At 37.3% G+C, this 17,597-nt stretch overlaps 2 protein-coding genes across 2 annotated transcripts; both read right to left on the bottom strand.

Annotated features, from left to right (window-relative positions):
* Positions 1-5,951: 5,951 nt before the first annotated feature.
* CSLD3 (cellulose synthase-like D3) lies at positions 5,952-10,088 on the bottom strand. The gene is made up of 4 exons (XM_079072869.1): positions 9,837-10,088; positions 8,829-9,719; positions 7,930-8,737; positions 5,952-7,855 (listed from the first exon to the last, which is right to left on the bottom strand). The coding sequence occupies exons 2-4, from the start codon at positions 9,695-9,697 to the stop codon at positions 6,104-6,106; spliced, it is 3,429 nt and encodes a 1,142-aa protein (XP_078928995.1). The 5' UTR covers positions 9,698-9,719; positions 9,837-10,088; the 3' UTR covers positions 5,952-6,103.
* Positions 10,089-10,696: 608 nt separating this feature from the next.
* On the bottom strand, positions 10,697-14,710 carry LOC145138855 (Exostosin family protein). The gene is made up of 9 exons (XM_079072870.1): positions 14,025-14,710; positions 13,772-13,945; positions 13,512-13,669; positions 13,276-13,423; positions 13,094-13,209; positions 12,861-12,999; positions 12,626-12,736; positions 11,117-11,185; positions 10,697-11,022 (listed from the first exon to the last, which is right to left on the bottom strand). The coding sequence occupies exons 1-9, from the start codon at positions 14,559-14,561 to the stop codon at positions 10,879-10,881; spliced, it is 1,596 nt and encodes a 531-aa protein (XP_078928996.1). The 5' UTR covers positions 14,562-14,710; the 3' UTR covers positions 10,697-10,878.
* Between the last annotated feature and the right edge of the window lie 2,887 nt (positions 14,711-17,597).

Below are 17,597 nucleotides of genomic sequence, written 5' to 3' on the forward strand. Positions count from 1 at the left end.
TGTGTGTGTGTGAGAGAGAGAGAGAGAGAGGTGGGTGGGGTAGGGTAGGGTGGATGATATTTTCTTTTTATTTTTTAATAGTAGGTCTGGACCAAAAACACACAAAATTAGTGTGCATTCAAACCTTAAAACCACATAATTATTATATATATATATATATATATATATATATATATATATATATATATATATATTAAAGTTATCAAGAAAAGGAACAGTAAAGTTCCTAATAGATTGGCAGAAATGGTCCCTCAACTATATTTGGGTCATTTTGTGAAATGGCCCCTGTTTTTGCCTTTGGTTACAATATCGGCTTCGTTAACAGTTCCAGTTTCCCGGTCATTTATCCCCACACCCGTAAGTTAATCGCACCTTCCAGTTTCTTCCTTCCGCTGCTTCTTATCCAAACCTTCTCTTCACATCAACTGTGCACCACCGCTACCAGTCTCTACCTTCCTTATCCAAACCTTCTGTTCTTTTTCCTCTACTTCCCGATCCTTCCACTCTTCCACACACAAATCGAACTCATAGGAGTTCTGAGTTGTCGATTCCTCTATTATACCACCGAAGAGTGCAGTCGGTCGCTGAGTTCGCTTCTATCACTTCGCCATAGCCGACGCCTTTGCTTTTTGTTTTAGTTTTCGCCGTATCCATCTTCTTCGTTTTCTTTCTTCTCTTCGTTTGTGTACTTGCAGGTAAAATCTTCGGTTTGTGTTCGGGTTTGTTTTGTTTGTTCGGTTCCTGCTGATTTTTTTTGCCCCCTAAGGCGGTGACAGATGGAGTTCACTCCAATATTCCGATGACGGAAGGAGTCGGCACAGGTGGAGAAGCAGCCCAAGAAAACGCTGACAGAGGCCAACGCCACCGCCGTCGTTTTTTTACCTCGATCACTACCACCATCAGCCGCCTCATCTGGACCTGAGATTAGGGCTTGATGAAGACCATCGCTTCCATCGGACTCACTCAAATCACTCAAACGAGAATGGAGGAGGACGATTGCAGACAAGCATCACTGTTGGGTTAGTTTGATTCCTTTATCAACAGTGGAGAAGAACCTGTCGACAGACCTCTGAGTTTGATGACTGTAAGTTTCCATGTTAATTTCATTTCAATGTGGATTTTACTTCCGATTACATGTTAATTTCGTTTCTATGTGTGTCTTCATATCTATGCCCACCACCTGTTTGAAGAAATGTCTAAACCAAATAACAAAAAAAACATTTTTTAATTTTTTGTCTGTTTATAACGTTTTTGAAATTAAAAATAGTTACAGTCAATTTGTCGGTTCTGGTGGAGGTAGCTGTCGGCCTTTTGCTTAATCTTCTTCATCTGGGATCTATTAGGTTACAACTTGGATTTTTTTTTAGATTGATTTCTGCTTGGTTCATCTGTTTTCGCTTTGTCACTTCATTTGTGCAGGGCTTTTGTGTATGAGGGTTTTCTTATGTGATCAGATGATTTTCCTTGTGAGTGACACTTGATCTGTTTTCTACATTCTTATGCAACTTTGATGTGGACATCAACATAGGTCGGATTGAAACTAATAAAGCAAAAAAAAACATGTACATTTTGTTACTAATTATTTGTTTTTTTTATTGAGTTGTTATATGAAAGACTATAGATTTTTGGAATTGTCATTACTCATTACAAGAAGAGATGAGGGAGTAATTAAACTGAATTTCCGTTTTTGGGGTTGTTATGTCACAGACCAAAACCGAGTTGAAGAAGTCTACAACAACTTTAGGTGCTTACTGTAATAGTTCCATTGTAATTTTACTAAAATATTTACTTATTTTGTTGTTTTGTGTTGGATTTTGTTAGGATATGTTTACTTTGATAGACTAGAATAAATTAATGATGGAGGAATGGAATGATTCTTACTCATTACATTCCATGATATATGGTAAGTTTTCCTGCTTATAGCATCTTACACGCTGAATCACAAAATTTTCTTTTATCGACATAAAGTCATAGTTATGTTCTTCAATTTTAATATATGTTTGAGGACATTATAGCCGATAATCTTCTATAAACAAAAGTGAAAAAAAAAATCATGAACTACTTTTTTGTTTTAGCATTTTTACATTTATTTTATGTGTTTTCCTTATTAAAACATTTTACCTTGAAGATTTAATGTTATGAGTGTTGGATTTTTAACAGGGTTAAGCCTATCAATGCCTATTAATGTCACTTTTTCTTCCCTATCGACAATTGCTTAACTCAGTATTACCTTTCTCACCATAGACACATACTCGCAACACCATAAGATGGGGTAAAAACTAATTTGTTGTTTTAAATTTATTTCATTTAAGCATATATGGAAACAAAAGTTTGTAAAAAGTAACATTTTGTATTTTTTTTTCCTTTCATCAGATCTAGAAAGCATAAGATGCACAAAATAAAACCAGATGTTGTCATATTCAATGCAAAGAGGGGTGTGGGGGAGGTAAATGTCACTACATACTATTCTTTTAGTAAAAAAAATCGTGGTTTTTACATTTTTTTTTGTCCAAAATGACCCTGCATAGTTTGGGTTTCCAAATGACACACTATATCTTCGGGTTTTGTCCCAAGGGCAGAATTTCTTTGGGTTTTGTCTCAAGGGCAGAATGGTCTTTTAAGATTAAGGGACCAAAATCATTATGAAACATTAAAAAAAACGAAAACACTACTACTGTAGCTCTTTTTTTTTTTTTTTGCAAATTTCGTCTCTAAAGGTTTTCTTTTGCAATTTTGGTCTTTATTTTCTTTTGCAGTTTTCGTTCCATTTTTTTTTTCATTTCTGGTCTTTAAAAATTTTTCTTTGCATTTTTTTCCCAAAAAGTTTTCCTTTTGAAATTCTGGTCCTCATTTGAAGTTTTTGTAAGTTCTTTTTTTGTTCACCTCCGTCGCATGTCGCCTACACCACCAAAGCTACGTCTGTTTGTTTTTTATGCAGTGGTGTCTCCGATGCCGGTGATAGCGGTGTTTGGGAATCCGGGATTTTTTTTCCTGACAGATTCTTTATCCACTCAAATCAGGTAGTTTCAGATCAATCGGTTTTAGATCAGCCTCATCGGGTGTATTAACAAAGTTTTGGAATCGATTGCTACAGATTGGAGGACATCAACAGGAAACCACACCTACGTTTGCCTTCTCCGTTGAATTCTGCTTTGCCGGCTCAATTGGTTTGCTAGATTCAAAGACCAGGACGTTCCTATCACTCTTCTATTCTTTGTAAACACTCTATTTCCTTCGTATGGTAATTATCTGTAACATATATATTTTATATGTTACATACTGTTTTTACAGTTACAGAACTATTTACCAAAATGTATCTGAAAACTGCCCCTACATACTATTTTTATAGTTACAAAATTTTGATTCTAACATTTTTGGACCAAACTGCCCCTGCATACTGTTTCTATAGTTAAAAATTTTGATTTTAAGATTTTTGGACCAAACTGCCCCTGCATATTGTTTTTAAACTTAAAAAAAATTGTTTTTAAAAGTTTTAGACCAAAGTGCCCCTGCATACTAATTTTATAGTTTTTTTAACAATTTTGGACGAAACTGCCCTTGCATAATGTTTTTATACTTAAAAAAATTTGAATTTAACAATTTTGGATGACACAGCTCTTGCATACCGTTTTTATAGTTAATCTTTTTTTTTGATCTTAACGGTTTCGAACTCAAATTGTTGTTGAATATATTTAAGTAGTAAATTGAGTAAATAGCGATATACTTTGCATTTTGTTTTTATTCCTTTGCCAACATTGGATAATAATATGCTGAAATCGTCTCTAAATTATTGAATTATACAGGTGATAGAAGTCCGGTTTTTTTTTACGGCAAGTAGGATGCTAATAATTTTCTTTGTGTTTTTCTAAATCAAATTTGAAAGTACATTCTATGTTCTGTGGACGTAATGAGATTTTTGTTATGCTAAAAAAGTTTGCTCCTAATTAATTCCTCTTTACTATAGGTACTACAAAACTAATAAGAATCATATCACAGTAAAGTGGATACTTTGATTTGCATATTGTGGAAACATGTATTAGGTATAAAATGAATGATTGCTAGAAACATGTATCAGGTATAAAATCATGTGTTTAAGTGAATTACATAAAATTAGTATTTAGTTGTCGTTTACAATTAACTTGGTAAAATGCATTTTAAAAACTTTAGTTGGATCGTTTAAAATGTTTGAAACTTGGTAATCTCTTACTGATTAACCATATGAGAAATTTGATTTACTTGATTACCTCATACGTCTCCATAGTGATATCAAATACTACTATGTGTGATAAAGGAGAATATTTAGAATTTTATAAAAAACAGAGGAAAAGAACTCTAATATAGTGTAAAATCGAATCTTTTTTTTTTTGGGTTAAAATTGACTAATTTTATCAGCAAAAAAAATACGTATAGTTTTTGTTATCGTTAACAGTTTTGTGACTAAACTACCCCTATGTAAAGTTATTTTGTTCATATTTCAATTTTGCTGAAAGACCTGTCGCATCCGACCCCCGCAACGAGGGGGTTCCCCACCTAGTTTTGATAAACACAATGACCATTTTTGCAATTTTATCTATTTTTAAATTATGAAATTTTCCTTTCCAACTAATAAATAAAATATATTATTATTTTATTTTATTTTTATTTATTTTTTCAAAATTAAAATATATATACAAAAAGGCAAAAATTTCATACCCAGGATGCTAGAACTATTTACTCGTATATGATTCAGTTCTTGGAATCACCATAAAAAATTGAACTTTATAACTTTCTCTTAAACCATGTTGAGTTCTATTATATATTTAAGCGTAACACATATTTATGTTATTCATGCTTATTGATTTTACGGTAAATTTTCATCCCAATTAAAATTTCAATCTATGGTTAAGTAATTAAGTTCAATTATTTTATATTCGATTCCTTACATTTCACAATATGAGTAATTTATTGTTTAAACAAATTTTATGGATATCTCTTATAATTATTTTACCGGAAAAATACAGAAAACACAACCATTTATCTACCAGCATTAAGAAAAATCCTTGCATTTTGTTTATATGCAGAAAAACCATTACATTTTCAGTTACCTTTCACATTAACCAAATTATCCGGGTTTTTAAAGAAATTATCGGCTGTTTTGTGACATAACAATTATCCTTTTTGTTTTTAGGTTAATACGAAAACATAAATAAGAGACATTTGTCTATTTTCTAAGGTAAAACGTGAGAAATATACCATTTACTCGACGACCATTTATTCAAGCAAAAATAAATGATATTGTTTATTTTTTTCCATGTCAACCTAAAAACAAACAACATAAATGTTATTTCAGAAAACAACTTGATAACTTCTTAAAAAAAATAATTATTTGGCTAAACATGAAAGGTAACTGAAAATGAAATTTTTTTCTGTATATAAACAAAATATAAAAGTTTTTTTGAATAATGATTGATAAATTGTTGTGTTTTTCTGTAATTTGCCTTTATTTTACCATGTTAAAAAAATTTCAGGCCTAATACATTATTTATTTACTTTAAAATTATTTTTGTACTAAGAAAGGCATATTTCCGTACAAAAATAGGATGTTACATAAGTTCACCAAAATAGGATGTTAGATAAGTTGAGATAGACTTTAAAAAAAAGGATGGAAAATCGAGGAAAGTGAAAAATTATCTTATATATGAAGGCCCATTTTGTAGTGGGCCATTTAAAATTCGTGATTATTGATAGGATCACAAAAATTTTGTTTTTGTTTTGGAAAAAACTTAACAAATTTAGATGTATTTGTGATTTTTTTCAAGCCAATCACAAAAGAAACGGGGTTTAAACTTTGAGACTGTTTTAGATATAGTATTTGTTATTTTTTCTCAAGTCGATCACAAATGTAGGCGTTTTGTATTTAAACTTATATTTTTCATAGTTTTCCAAGGCAAAATCCCACTTCTATAGGCCCGTTTCTAAATACAACAAGTTTGTATCTTTGATAAAACACTAAAGAACCTCTTTTTGAGTTGAAAAGGCTACAAAACAATAGAAGAATTGAACATGTGAAAATGGTGTTTTACCATCTCTACTAAAAAGAATATAATGAAGCAAGAAATAATAGTTAAGGAAACTGAAACGAGCCTCCGATCTGGTTTTGACCTTGTGGAGGATTGATCGCCACCCACAGAAGTGAAATGGTGATTGCAATCAGTCCAGACCACACAAACACAATGGTTGGTGTTCTCCCTCTTCTTCCCATCAACCCTTTTGCAAATGGATACAGATGTGCCAAAACCCAAAAACTGAAGAACACACCTCCAAGAAGACGACTCCACTGTGGGATTGTACTGTAAATTGTCCGGCTGAACCCTACAGCTATTGCAATCAAGTTCACCATCATTATAGTTATTGGCGGGATCATCAGGGATGTCCATTTCACAGTGTATAAATCTGCAAACTCATCATCTTCATCATCTGCACCGGATTTTGACGTCAATGTGAATGAGATTTCGATTCCGGCAACCACTTTCAGAAGTCCTTGAAGAACAGCAGCCAAATGAGCGCTAGTCCCTCCGATCAACCAAAACTGTTCGTTCCTCCACCATTCTTCTAACTCGATCCCTGACCATTTCACCTCAAGCACAGCAAGCATCACGATGCAGAGAGTAATCGTGAGTAGGTAGACGAGAAAAGTCACGTTTAGGGTTTGCACGATGAACTGGCCGGAAAAGAGGGAAAGTGCAGGGAGGAAGCAGTAGACGATGAGGAAGATGGAAGTGAAAGGATACATGGCTACATTAAGGTAAGCGACTCTTTGTAAGATCTTCATTCTCGAGCTTGCTAACAGAGCATTATTACGTGAGAAGAAAATCTCGACTGAACCTGTAGCCCACCGGAGCACCTGATGAAGTCGATCTGTCAAATTAATCGGAGCTGTACCACGGAAGGCGTCTCGTTTTGTCACACAATACACCGATTTCCATCCCCTGTTATGCATTCTATAACCTGTAACAACATCTTCCGTCACAGATCCGTAAATCCACCCAACGCGTTGCCCCCATTCCGTTTTATCCTCATACCAGCATGAAATCACGCTGATTGCTTCTGCAACAGTGGATGCGTCGAGAAGCTCTCGGGGAATGGTTAGGGCTCCAGGTGGTCTTCCGTTTTTCACTGCCGGATGATCTGCTAGTGGTCGGCCTTGGAACTCTGCCACCGGAATGGAATCAATTAAAAGAGTAGAGTTTCCGAATTTCTTGGGAGCAAGAGAGAGATTCATGTCTTCTTCATCGGAATCACCCATTCTTAGCGCGCGATTCTCTTCCAGAGTGCTAAACTTGGCCTTTTTCCGACCAGTACAGCAGCAGCTACAGAAAGTAGGGTGGCGTTCTTTGGATCGTGGTGGATCAAATCCATAAAGCGCGATTCTACGAAACAGGCATCCAGTTCCCACGTAAACCGGCCCTTGAAGCCCATCAAGGGCCCTCATGTTTCCATCGAAGAAGACAGTGTTGTGATTGGCGTAACGATCAGAAGGATCAATACCCTCGAATCTTTGAGGAAATTGGACGTAGCAAAGACGATCTCCACCTCTATCCATCATGAAACACATGCCTTCTCTCATGGCTTGTGAGTTGTAGATGTAATGATCGCAGTCAAGATTGAGAATGAACGGACCATTCGACATGATTGCAGAGGCTCGAACCAGAGCGTTCATGGCTCCGGCTTTCTTGTTGTGATCATACCCTGGACGCTTTTCACGGGACACGTATACAAGCATGGGAAGACGAATGTCAACATCAGTAAAATCAAGCATTCCAGCATCATCTTCTGTGCCCTGTAAAGGCTCATCACTCGGAGGTTTCAACATCACCTGTAAGACACCACTACAATTAAGCAATTTCTTCGATTAGCACCAACTGGATCATCAAGAAGAACAAGGATTACCTGAATGATTCCAGAATGATCGCCTTTGGAGTGTTCTGGAGCAGGATTCAACCAAGTTCCAGGCCAATGAGTTCCATCTGCCATCCATGTAGCTTTCTGAACCTTGATAATCTCGATAGCTTCATCATCCCTCTTTTGTCTCTGTTGCTTCATCGCCTTTATCTCCTCACGTGCATGATAAGCATCAGATCGACGGCGTATAGAGTCTGGAAGACCATTGATGCGAACTTTAAATTCATCAAATTCCCGCTTCACCCTCCTACGATCCTTAACAAAATCTGATTTAACCTTATTTTTATAAGGATCCTTCTTCAAACCAAAATACGAATCCGGATTCCTAGGCTCAATATTATGCTTCCGGCAAAAAGGCACCCACATGTTAGCAAAACTTGCAGCTTCCGCCATAGCCTCAAAGGTCAAAAGTGCACCACCATCATCAGAAACGTAACATGCAAGCTTCTCGACAGGGTAATCAGCAGCTAGAATTGATAAAATTGTGTTTGCAGTAACAAGTGGAGGTTCCTTCTCTGGATCTGCAGTCGATACAAAGATATCAATGCCTGGTAGATCCGATTTCCCAGTAGGGTTGTTTAGGGTTGGTACTTCGAATTTCTCCTTCAAAACAGCAAGATCAGTTGCACGATTTACAGGGTTGATTTTAGGCAATTGGTCAAGGACCCACGATAAAGCGAACCATAGTTCACAAACAACTGACATTCCCCATAGCCAGATTGCATCATTGTTTGGATGGTTGATCCTCCAAGCTAAGAAGAGTACAAGAACAACCATTCGAACAACTATAAGAAGCCTGCAAAGAAACGATAACTTACTGTGAACCAGGGCTCCATAGAGGAAACATAAGAACAGAGATGATGGGGACATGAGAAGAGATGCAGTACCTATATGGGCTGATAATAGCAGCGGGGATTCTTAACTTGCGAGTGAGAGGTCTCCATGGTTTGTTCATCAATTCCAAAGAGTCGGCATGATCGTTATCTTTGCCATTCTCCATGACTCCTTCCTTCGGCCATATAGCATTGCCATAACCATAAGTCCCACTGGTTTCGAACAGCCACCGGTTGTGGTCAAACTCCCCGGTCTGACTTCTCATCAGCACCGATTTGGTTGATTTCATCAACGACAACCTCCTCTCGTTTTTGGACATTCCGGAAGGCGCTGGGAGTGGAAGCGGCCTGGCACCATTGTCGACCAGTTCATCCAAATCGGTGGTTTTATACTGATCCTTGCAACCTGGGCAGATTCCATCTCCGGTCTTGATAGCATCCAGGTAACAGTCCCTACATATCTTAAAATCACATTCGCACGGAAGGATATCTGCTCCCCGTTCATCGCTCATGACCTTGGCATCACATCCAGGAACAGAGCAGGAAGATCCTTTCGCACCCGCCATTTGAGGGTGGTTGATTTCAGAGTCGATTACCTTGTCCATGAGATGGGCGCGAGTAACAGCGTTGAATCCGCCGGTGAAAAGCGAACTGGAAACATACTGTTCTTCAACCTTCTGCGAAATTGCATCCATCGGCTGGTTGTCGGGAGTCGGCGGCAGGTGGACTGTGTAGTTCATGAAATCTTGACTTCCGAGTTCACTGTCGAGATCGTCCCTTGAATAATTTACATATCTCCCTGACGAAGTCCGGCGGGCGAATGTGACTTGTGGTGGCAACGGCGGTTTGCTAGGCTGTGAATCCGTAGCATCGGAGCTGATGGATAGATTGGAGCGAGTAGCTTTGAATGACTTGGACGCCATATTTCAGTAAATTCACTGGATCCTGAAACACCCAAAAGCAGAGTTATTTGCTTTTTCGAAAAGGGTAATTGAAAGAATTGAAAGTTGTTGAAATGCGATTGAAGTTGAAAAGAGTAAAGTTGAAAGCAGTGATACATACCTTTTAGAGAGACATGATTGAAGGATGCAATGTAGACGGATGAAAGAGTGGTGAAATTTTAGGGCTTTAATGGAATTGGAATGGGAATGGAGAGCATGAAATGGCAATTATAGTAGAGGAGTAGGATTAGATTATTTAGATCTAAATCAGCTGAGATCAAAGCTGTCATCCATGCCTTCCTTCCGACATCACATGTGAACGTGAAGCCATGTATATACGCGTCATTTCAAAACTACCCTTTTCTTTCTTCTTTCCTTCAAAACCGGTGACCATTATCGAACTTCTATCATCCCACGATCACCGCCATATTATTTTTTAAATTAAGCTCATGGGCCCACTTAACACTAATTTACTTCGACATGAATTATATTTCTGGTCAAACAAAGTTTTTTGACACGAACATGACCACGTAGTAGTATTTCATTTGAGTAGATCTAACAATATTCCTAACGGGACCCACTACAACACTAAAATGTTTGTTAGTTGTCACTGCCAAACCAATCAAACAAAATTAAGTTGTTGACATGACGCATTATAATGAAAAAAAAAACGTTTTGTTTTAGTTAAACGAAGATGATACTGATAAATACATTTTTTTTTGGTAGTAGCTAATTAAATCTTGGGAAGGACATTGGTTATATTTTTATGGAATTTATTTATGGAAGAGATCGTATAAAATCATATGTTGTAATAATAATGATTATAATAAAAGGGAAGCATGAAAGTGTGATTCAATCATGGAATGCATATGACGAATGTGGGTTGCACGTCCCCATGATGCTTCTTCACATCCCTTTAGTATATTATGATTACTTATTAGATTCTCTCACGTCCATCATCACTGTTTTTATGAATCTTGATTCTCAAAAGAAAACTCTCTTGGAAACAATAATGGATACAAACCATCTTACCAAACAATGTTGAATCTTTTACATACATGTTACCTATAGTCCTATGCTTTAAAAAAAATAATAATAAAACAATATTGGAAATGGTTCCTTTTGGTGTTTAGAAATGGGAACAACAATGGAAGACAAGCCCATCAGGGGGGCAGTGGGGTAGTAACAGTAACAGTAACAGTAACGTTTGGACGCTTGCAATCACACATGCAGATGCTTCTTGAGTCTTTAACAAGACGTTGTGATCTTCTTGAGTGAAGCTTGATGTTTGCTAGTTTACCAGCCATCTGTTGTTATGTTAACACACACCAAATAAACAAACAAGAATATCAGTAGTAATCAGATAGGCATAGGCAGGTAAAGAAAGCATAAGAGGCATACCATTCTCCAAACCAAGTCCTCTGGTCCCAAAGGTTGAGCGGGATGGGAGTACAAGAAATGCCTTGTATACTGTCATATCATATCATATGGTACAAAAATATATCAGCTTAAACATCATACATTTTCTTTCTAAACCGACTGTAATTATTTATTTAATTTTGCATTTACAAGATGAATTCAAGCAGCAACAGATGGTTTAAACATTGGTAACTGGCATAACCACACATACAATGATGAAGTAGAAATTTAATTGACAAATAGGGTTTCAGAAAGATACTGATAATTATTAAAATAAACTACCGCAATACAAAGTTATGATCTTGTAGCATAGCATGTCTGGTGATGTAAGAGATATAAAATAGAATTTTAGTTTCATATTTGGTTATTGGGATCAAGTTGAGCCAAGTGATTGCTGCTGTTTTCTTTGTATGGAGTCCAGAAAGTTTGTAACTTGTAAAAAATGTTCTTATGTTGTGGATTAGTCCCTCAACTTAACACCATTAACTACAATCTGCCAAACTAGCATTATAACCTTATTTTGTATTTTTATTCTCATTATATTGTGGGTGGGGTGAGTCCTTCAACTTTACCCTCAGCAGATTATTCAAGAACTCTTTTTCAAAAAGAGTTTTTCCTGTTTGGTTTCTTCAACTGCCTCACCCACCTTGGATCCAATGGCTTCTTCCCCACTGCACCATTTCTTAAACTGAACACCATTTTTGGATCGGAGAAGATTTTGAAAAAAGAATGGAATTCTCTTAAAATGAAGCAGAATGTGAACAGGAGCAGTTGGTCATCTTCTCCAACTAGCAAAAGTCGGTGCAAAAATTGATTCTAGAAATGACTGTTTTGCACATCGAGAGGTCAAATTTTGGATGGGAGTCTGGGAGATTAGAATTATGAAATGGAGCAAACTGGGATCCAAATTTCAGGTATGGATTGGTGGGTGTGGGTGTGGATGTGGATGATGCAGAAAAATCAATTCCCACATCAAACTGTGTCGATTTTAGTATTTTGTAAAACTGAAGATTAAATAGACCTCTCCAGAGGAGCGTAGCTGCTCTGAGAAACCAATGTCCTTGGACTGCTAAGAGTCACTGGCATTTCTGGAGTGTAGGGGTAGGGGACCACAGGAAGAAAAAAGGTTGAACATTGAGGATAGGAATATAGGAATCAATTTTGGTAGACCACAGGGACAATTTATGTAATTTACTCTTTGTAAAGCATATCACACTCGAGTATCATTGATACACATATTCAAAGTCGAAGCATTCATATGCTCTTTGTAAGTGTTGACTAAACCTCTTCCAGATCTTTGGCTTACTTAGCTTCTTTTGATAACAATGTACGGTAGTTAGTACCTAAGCTACTATTAATCTTGATCTTGATTTGAAAATAAAGTTGATGGTGCTTAACATACATGTATTTTTTGCAATCTATCAATAAATTTTGCAGAAAACTCAGATGTTATAACATGCTTCTAAACTAGCCTTTACAACAGTTACATACCTTAGCCAAGTTATATTGCATTTCTTTTATCTGAGTAGGTTTAATACTTCTCAGGTAAGCCAAAAGCCAGCCTGGCTGCACAGCATCACTTGAAGAAACAAATATAGACATCTGCAACAACAAGTGTAATTAAACTCACAAACAAAGATTATGTAACCCATAAATACTAATAGTAACACTCTTTCTCATTAGTCATTACTCATTGTCATTGATTTTAGCAAAATGGCATGCTTACCTTGCGATAATCAAGTATTCCTTCAAAAGGAAGCTCCAACTCATCACTAACTATAACAGGTATGCACCCACTCACAATCGCATCAAACAATCTAGCAGATGATGGAGTATCGCCAGCTGGACTCAAACAGAACACAGACCTGCATACCAAACAACAAAAAAAAAAACTCATCATTTTTACTAAAAAAAACACAGCCCAAGTGAAAAACACATGATTCAGAAACATAAGTTTACTTGCGCATGCCACTCTGTGCTGCTATTTTCCCTGCCTCCCCAGCACTTCCCTCTTCAATAATAACATCATCAGCACCACCAAGTTCTGACCCAAGTTTTGACCTTATTTTCCCTCCCTAAAATCAACATATTAGAAAAAAGTAATTTGATTTTCCCTCAATTATAACAAAATTAAAACATACAGCGTTTCTTTTAAGCCGCCCACGAAAGTATAGCAGTGTACTTCTTCTTGGTGCACTTTCTGATAAGCATTTGGCATCACATAAATCAAGATTGGGAACATATGGAAGTATCAAATCTTTCTCAAGTGAAACTTGGCCAGGTTTGTACCTGAAATTGTTGATATAGTTAGTTAAAGGTCACAAAATGGGATTCATAAATTCGATGAATGTATAGTTATAAGAGTAAAAAAAGATACCAGTTCCCTGTGGAATCCATATCTGGTAAAAGCCATATTGCATTCTTCACAAATTTGCGAACAGATTTGAAGGACCATGGATGATGAATTGGAAATATGTGATCTCTTCCTTCTGATCGTTTCCATGCAGGCTGATCAGTAACCCACTTCAAAGCTTCCTGAAATCATATGTTACAGCAAATTTAGCAAAAAAATGGAGGTCGGTTATAGAGAGAACATATGAAAGAAATAGCTATGAAAGCTTGAATACACACTCACACCCTGTAAAGCGTCTTGCAATGTTGTTTCTCCAACAAGAAGAAGCTGATAGTTGTGAAAAATGGAACATAGAAAAGATCAGCATCCTCCTTCCGATGAACTCTTACAACGCTTTTCAAAAGCCTTTCGGATTCTGGAGCAATCAAATCCGCCCACAGCCAGTAGTCAATTGAGTGCTGCAGAGATCGACAATCAAGATAAAAGAGGTTGATACGGATAATAAGATTGCATTTTTTGGGAAAATAAAGAACCTACCTGTTCGATAAGCCGGTGAACAGGGCTTCCGTTAGAGGTGAGATTGAAGGTTTCTTTGTAAGTACTTTGGAATAACTGAAGCATATCATAAGTGAATTTGGCTGGCATCTCGTAAACATAAACCCTAACAGGCGGAGAAAAGAATGAACTTTGTTCATCATCGTAAAGCCTAGCCGTCTCTGTTTTCCAGATGAGATCATCTAGTTTCCTCACTTGCTGCTGTTCTTCAGTCTCCGGATCACTGACTGTATCTTCGGGAAGATGACGAGATCCCGAAATGCTCCACTTTTTCAAGAATAGTTCAAGTGAATCGACGAAAGAATAATGAACATTAGGGTTAAGATGCGGTTGATTTGTATTGGAAGTACGTAAGAAGTTGGGTTTAGTGGGGGAAGAGGGAGAAGTGGTGAAGATGTAAAAAAGGAGAAAGAAACAGGTGAGGGAGACGATGACTAGAAGGAATGGAGATCTTGTTATTCTGGTGATAGGGTTCATGGAGGAAGAAGAGTAGTGCCTACCACCAACCATTTTGCCCATCAAAGAAGAAACACATATAGGAATTGAAGAATTAATCGATGCTAAAATCTTGAATCTTGAGAACTAACCCCATGAAACTGAAGACTGAAGTAGCAGAGATCAAGAAATCTGGAACCTGTTTACAAATAAGCAAGACTGGTGTTCTCTAGTGTAGACCAACTAAATTTACACGAGCTCAAGTATTGCTGGTGATGCTAAACTTAAAAGGGGTAGCAAAAATTTTATGAAGTCGATCATTTTTTAATTTTTTTTTATTTTTTTGTGGAGCAAAAATTTTATGAAGTCGATCATTTTTTTTTCTTTTTGTTTGTAGGGTATGGGTGAGCATTTGGATCTCTGGATCGGATACGAGCCTCAACAGATTCGGTCCAAAGTACCACTTTCTGCAAAACTGGTCTGATTCAAGAATTGATTCAGTCAGGTTCGGTCCAAATACTCACCCTTACGATTGTAATAGATAAACTAACTTTCAGTAGGCTTCAACGAGTTGCACCATATGCACCTTAGTCCTTATGACAGGTTTCTTCAGATGTTGCTCATGTGATACCTTAAATGAGACGATAATTAATGAGGTGTTCTCATACATTGCTCGTATGGGCAGTGAAATTATATGTCACTTGTTTTGGTTTTGGTTTTGGTTTGGTAGTGGACCATATAATACCATTTAATAGAAACAAATCAATAACATGGTACTTTTAATATCATTACAGAAGTTTTCAAGTTATTTTAACGGGTAATTGTTATTGTAACCCAACCAACTATCAGGTTTTGTTTTAAAATGTCTCTCATATTTTTTTCTTGCATTGTAGGTGTATAAACTTCACTTTTAAATTTTAAAATGTCACTATTTTTGAAATCCTTGACTTACTACCGGCTAACAGTCTAGTCAGCACAAATTAAAAGCCATGTCATTAAATCACAAATCCACCTCATCAAGTAAGATGCCACATCCCCTTCATCAGTTAAGATGTCGCTCTTTTCCTCCAGTTAAATTGTCGCTCTAGAAGTGCAGTTCCAGAAGTGCAAGAGCCAAAACCTCCTTCGTTGCCCCTTACTCCCTCGTTGGTACGTTGACCATCATCGATGATCACCTAGTCAGTGCCAATGAAAAGCCCTAATTCATAACCATTTTTCGCCAATGACCACCACCGAAGACCTTACCATCAGCCTCCAATGTCATCAATCTCTCTCGATCTATCATCGTCTCTACCACCTCCCTTGTTCGTGAATGTGAACTGAACACAACGATCTGTCATGAACAATCCCAAAATAAATCAAACTTTTCGCAACCACCTGTGTATCCTATGTGTAGGCCCCAAAAGAAATTGGAAATCGAAATACATGGGTTTAGGTGGTCTCTTCCCCTTCGAGTCAAGAACAAGGCTATTTCTTGTTGTTGTGTGTGTGTCTCACCCCTTCTTCAATTGATGGTAAGGAATTAAGAACACAAACATCTGGAACAAAAACAATTCTAGGTTTGGGCAAAACGATTCCAGATGGTTTCCAAGCAAGATTATCAACGAACAAAAACAAGTGAAATATGCACTTGTATTCATCTTCGATGTAGGTTAACTATTTTGCCCCTTCCACGAACAAGCGCCAAGTCGATGCAATTTTGATTTTCGATTTTAGTTGGTGACACTACACTTTTGTTCATCTTCCTCCCAACTCCCACAACAATCACATGTAGCTCAAACTCACGCCCTCCAACTTGTAGAACCATGGAACTCGAAATGAAGAAGAGATTCAAACCAAGGAAATCGAAATGAAGAAGAAACCGAATAAACATCCATGTTGGGCTGTTGTGCTGCTTCACCGACTTGTATATCCATGGAAATCGAAATGAAGAAGAAATTCTAACCAAAGATACCGAGCAGAGAGTGAAACCTGATCGGAAAGGTCTATGATTGAGAATAGGGAAGGTGGGTGTTCTTGAAGATGAACATAAGTTTGTGGTGGGTGAGGAAGTAAGTGACAAAATGAGGTGTATTTTAATTAAATTTTTCTTTTTAGTGAAAAAAGCCAAAACATGAAGGAAACAGGCAATTACAAGTCAATGTCCCTTTTTAGTAGGTAAAAATTGACTTTATGCCTCTAAACTATAAAAAAAATAATATTAGGGACCTTTTAAAACAAAACCTGATAGTTGTGACAACCCGAACCTTTTTCTAGTTTCCGTTAATTAATTTCCGTTAATAAAATTTTATTTTATTGGGTTCCGTCAACTTCCTTCGGTTTGGAAAATCAGTTAATTATATATTTTGAGTTCTATATTCGAGTCGGAACCAAAACCACGTGAAATTTTGGGAATTCCTTGGAACAAGACCGAGTTCACGGCCTGACTTGGGTTCACGGTCGTACACCCGTGTACGGCCGTACACTCGTTTACTGCCGGAGTCGCGTGGACCCCACCCACCGACCACAAAAACCCCTATATATATGATACCTTACCCCTCATTTACACTCTTCTGGCCGAACACCCACTCCTTCTCTCTCTAGACTTGTGACCGTACACCCCTAAAAGCACCTTTATTCTTCCGGAAAACATCGAAAAACACCATTGGGGGTCATTTCGGAGCACCTAGAACACGTTTTTCATCGATTTCAGCATCTTTGTTCTTGAGTGTACGGCCGAACATCCTTCAAGTCTTCAAATCTTCATCGACCGTACACCAGTCTACGGCCGTACACCTTCGAAGACCGTACACCCTTCAAGAGGCTGTCTACGGTCGTACACTGTATACGGCCGTACACCTGTTCACGGCCGTACACCCCATTTACGGTCGTATACACTCCCTAAGTGGTGCTTTAGACTGAAAACCTGCTTTCCTCGATTCAATCAAGTCCCGGTAACATTCCTTAACCGAAAGCAAGTGTTTTCCTAACACTTTATCTAACGAAATCGCTAATTTAGATACATTATGTATTTAATTGTTGTTAGGATTCCGTTAAGTGCCACACTACAACTCGAGGGTCTTCATTCCAGTTCATTGATTCAACACTGTACCCTACTAACTGTGAGTTCATACCCCTACG

The sequence above is a fragment of the Lactuca virosa genome, chromosome 9, assembly GCF_052849685.1.
Source record: "Lactuca virosa cultivar CGN04683 chromosome 9, Lactuca_virosa_CGN04683_v6, whole genome shotgun sequence".
NCBI lineage: Eukaryota > Viridiplantae > Streptophyta > Magnoliopsida > Asterales > Asteraceae > Lactuca > Lactuca virosa.

Bases quoted from the DNA above. Each gene is read 5' to 3' on its own strand.
- CSLD3 (XM_079072869.1), bottom strand. From the start codon at position 9,697: ATGGCGTCCAAGTCATTCAAAGCTACTCGCTCCAATCTATCCATCAGC. The intron at 8,738-8,828 runs GTACTGCATCTC...GTTTCTTTGCAG, and splicing joins GCTATTATCAGCCCATATAG to GCTTCTTATAGTTGTTCGAA. The intron at 7,856-7,929 runs GTAATCCTTGTT...GGTGTCTTACAG, and splicing joins ATCATTCTGGAATCATTCAG to GTGATGTTGAAACCTCCGAG.
- LOC145138855 (XM_079072870.1), bottom strand. From the start codon at position 14,561: ATGGGCAAAATGGTTGGTGGTAGGCACTACTCTTCTTCCTCCATGAAC. The intron at 13,424-13,511 runs GTATCTTTTTTT...CAACAATTTCAG, and splicing joins ATGGATTCCACAGGGAACTG to GTACAAACCTGGCCAAGTTT. The intron at 11,023-11,116 runs GTATGCCTCTTA...ACATAACAACAG, and splicing joins AGGACTTGGTTTGGAGAATG to ATGGCTGGTAAACTAGCAAA.